At 38.4% G+C, this 3,169-nt stretch overlaps 1 protein-coding gene across 1 annotated transcript; it reads right to left on the reverse strand.

The window, feature by feature from the left end:
* Positions 1 to 348: 348 nt before the first annotated feature.
* Positions 349 to 1,653, reverse strand: LOC108488157 (uncharacterized). Its single transcript, XM_017792456.1, has 3 exons — positions 1,339 to 1,653; positions 874 to 1,122; positions 349 to 690 (listed from the first exon to the last, which is right to left on the reverse strand). Exons 1-3 carry the CDS (start codon positions 1,651 to 1,653, stop codon positions 349 to 351), a joined length of 906 nt encoding a protein of 301 aa, XP_017647945.1.
* Positions 1,654 to 3,169: the final 1,516 nt, after the last annotated feature.

The following is a 3,169-nucleotide window of genomic DNA, read 5'->3' on the forward strand; positions in this document are numbered from 1 at the left end:
CATTAAGTCCATAAATGCAGCAGGGGCATTGGTTAATCCAAATGGCATTACCAAAAATTCATAATGTCTATACCGAGTTCAAAAAGCAGTCTTCGGCACATCGCACTCTTTTACTTTCAATTGATAATACCTGGATTGGAGTTCTATCTTTTAAAATACTGCTACACCTTTCAACTGATAAAATAAATCATCAATATGAGGCAGGGGATACATATTCTTTACCGTTACTTTATTCAACTGCCTGTAATCAATACATAACCTTAAAGAACCATCTTTCTTCTTCACAAATAAAACAGATGCTCCCCAAGGTGACATACTCAGCCTGATGAATCCTTTATCTAACAACTCTTATAACTGTGTCTTCAACTCTTTTAATTCAGCTGGGGCCATTCTATACAGTGTCACTGAAATAGGAGCTATTCTCGGGATCACATCTATCCCAAATTCTACTTCTCTATCAGGTGGTAAACCTGGCAACTCCTTAGGAAACACATCGGGGAATTCATTAACTACCGACATTTGTTCTAACTTTGAATTGGAACCCAGAGTATCAAGAATATAGGCCAAGAATGCCTCGTTTCCTTTACGTAACAATCTCTGAGCAGAGAAGGCTGAAATAATACTAACAGTATCATCCAAATTTTCAGACCCAACTGAAATCATATCCCTTGTTTGGCATTTCAAACTGATCTGTATTTAACGACAGTTCACTATTGTATCATGCTTCATTAACCAATCCATTCCTAAAATAATATCAAATTCCTGAAAGGGTAGCAACATCGAATCAATAGGGAACTCACATCCCTTTATTCTCCGTGGACAATTACGACATATTAAATTAACTATCACACACTGGACTAAGGGATTAGTAACTTGAACATCGAAATCAGTAGGCTCAACAGATAAATTCTTTTCAGATGCTAACATGGTGCAAATATGTGTAGACCCAGGGTCTACTAATGCATACACAGTATCATCATAAAGATAAAAAGTACCAGCAATTACATCCAGAGCTGTCGCTTCTTCTCTCGCTCGAATAGTGTAGGTACGTGCAGGTGTTCTAACATCTGATCGACTAGCTGATTCTCTCATACCCGAACGGATAGCCCCTGTAGCACTACTCTGCCCCGAACGTTTACTTCGTTGAAGAGTAACTTTTTGTTTCTCTTTCTATTCTACTTTATCTCTTTGTAGTTGGGGACAATCTTGAATGAAATAAACAGTAGATCCACACCTATAACAAGCTCTTGTCTTGCTCCGGCACTCACCAAGGTAATTTCTTCCACAATACTAACACTTAGGTCGAAGGGCATTTTGAACTCTACTCATACTAGCTACAAGTATATCAAATGTCCTGGAATCAAATTGTCTTGATCTACTCTTTCCCGATATTTTCGGCATTGAAGTGGCCCGACTAAATTCTTCTCTGGATTTCTTCACTGGTAAAGCCGAAAATGACTTGGATGCACCTCTTTTAAATGATTCTTTGCTCTTTTTATCTCGTTGCATCTTTCGATTATACACTTCCTCAAGTTTCTGAGCATAATCTGATAAAACAACAAACTTTCGTAATTCATTACCTCCTATCATCATTCTAATATCATCATTCAACCCTTCTTCAAATCTGATACACATTTCCTCCTCTATAGGCATAATATCCCGGACATATTTACTAAGTTAAACAAATTCTCTTTCATATTCAGCTGATGATTTACTTCCCTGTCGTAGATCTAGAAATTCTCGCTTTTTTTATCCAGATACAGTTTGCCCACATATTTATTTTTGAACTCATTTTGAAAGAATTCTCACGTGATTTTCTCTATTGGTACCACTGCCTCGATTGTTTCCCACCAATTATACTCTTCTTCTTTCAGTAGCGACACAGCACATCTCAAATAATCATCTGGTGAATATGCCATTTCTTTAAAAAAACTTATCAAACTCTGTAACCAATATTTTGCTTTAACCGGATCATCATCTGATCTTCCCCGGAATTCTTCAGCTCTGAGTTTTCTGAGCTTTTCCAACGGAGTACATTTACTAGATTCAGTTGTCGAAGGAGGTGGAGGGACAACCGGGGGCACTACGGATGGTGCAGTAGGGGGAGAGGGTTGTCGAGCCGAGTTTCTTTCTTACATTGTTTCATTGTACCATTGATTCATAATTCCATAAATTATATCTTTAAGTTCTCGTTCCCTCATCAAAGAAATCGAAACTTCACTACTGGTCCCATGTTCAGAAGTCTGTAATCTACTATTTACTTCTTCTTCTTGTTCTATACGTTCTAGTTTATCTGATATCTTTATAATTAAGAGTTATCTATAAAAATAACAGGAGTTAGATCGGATCATACACATCACACTATCACAAATTTATATGGCATGTATTTCTAATCACTTTACATAACACGATCATTTTGAGAATCGACTAAATCTAGATCTGATACTACTAAATGTAACACCCCTAACCCGTATACGTCACTGGAATAGGGTTACGAGGCATCATCGAACTAATACTTTAGCATTTGTACAAAATCGAGTCATAAATTTGCATTCCAAATCAAAATTTTTCAAATTTCACCATAAGGACCCTAATATGGGCTTACGTGGCCCAATACATGCTTTAGAAGTGATTTAGAACTAAACTGGTAACTTTGGAAAACATTAAAAAAAATTCTTGAAGTTAGGGGCACATGCTCGTGTGGCTAGCCCGTGTGTCTCCCATGGCCGTGTGGCCAGCCCGTGGGTAATTCTGACTTGCAATTTCTTGAGCATCAAAGGGGCACATGGCCTGGGCACACGCCCATGTGGCTAGGCTGTGTGGTAAACTAATTTTTCACCATTTTTAAGCCATTTTTACACGATTTTAACGCACGGCCATGCTAAAAACCCGTGTCCTTCACACGACTAAGACACACGCCGTGACTTTAGCCCGTGTACTATCCTGACTTCATATTTAAGGATGTAGGGGACACACGGTCAAATCACATGCCCGTGGGCTTACCGTGTGTCACACACGGCCTAGATACAAGCTAGTGTGTCTAACCATGTGGACAAAAATAGGCCATTTTAGGCCACTTTTCTCACCCTTTCATCCATTACCTACACTTAAACACAATTATATACAAATTACAACCAACCAACCAACCAATTTATGCCCATAATACGCA

Source organism: Gossypium arboreum, chromosome 4 (genome assembly GCF_025698485.1).
Source record: "Gossypium arboreum isolate Shixiya-1 chromosome 4, ASM2569848v2, whole genome shotgun sequence".
NCBI lineage: Eukaryota > Viridiplantae > Streptophyta > Magnoliopsida > Malvales > Malvaceae > Gossypium > Gossypium arboreum.

Coding starts and splice junctions, on each gene's coding strand:
- LOC108488157 (XM_017792456.1), bottom strand. CDS start 1,653: ATGCCTATAGAGGAGGAAATGTGTATCAGATTTGAAGAAGGGTTGAAT. Junction 1,123..1,338: donor CCAGGACATTTGATATACTT/GTAGCTAGTATG, acceptor CGTTCGGGGCAG/AGTAGTGCTACAGGGGCTAT. Junction 691..873: donor CTACTGATTTCGATGTTCAA/GTTACTAATCCC, acceptor CGTTAAATACAG/ATCAGTTTGAAATGCCAAAC.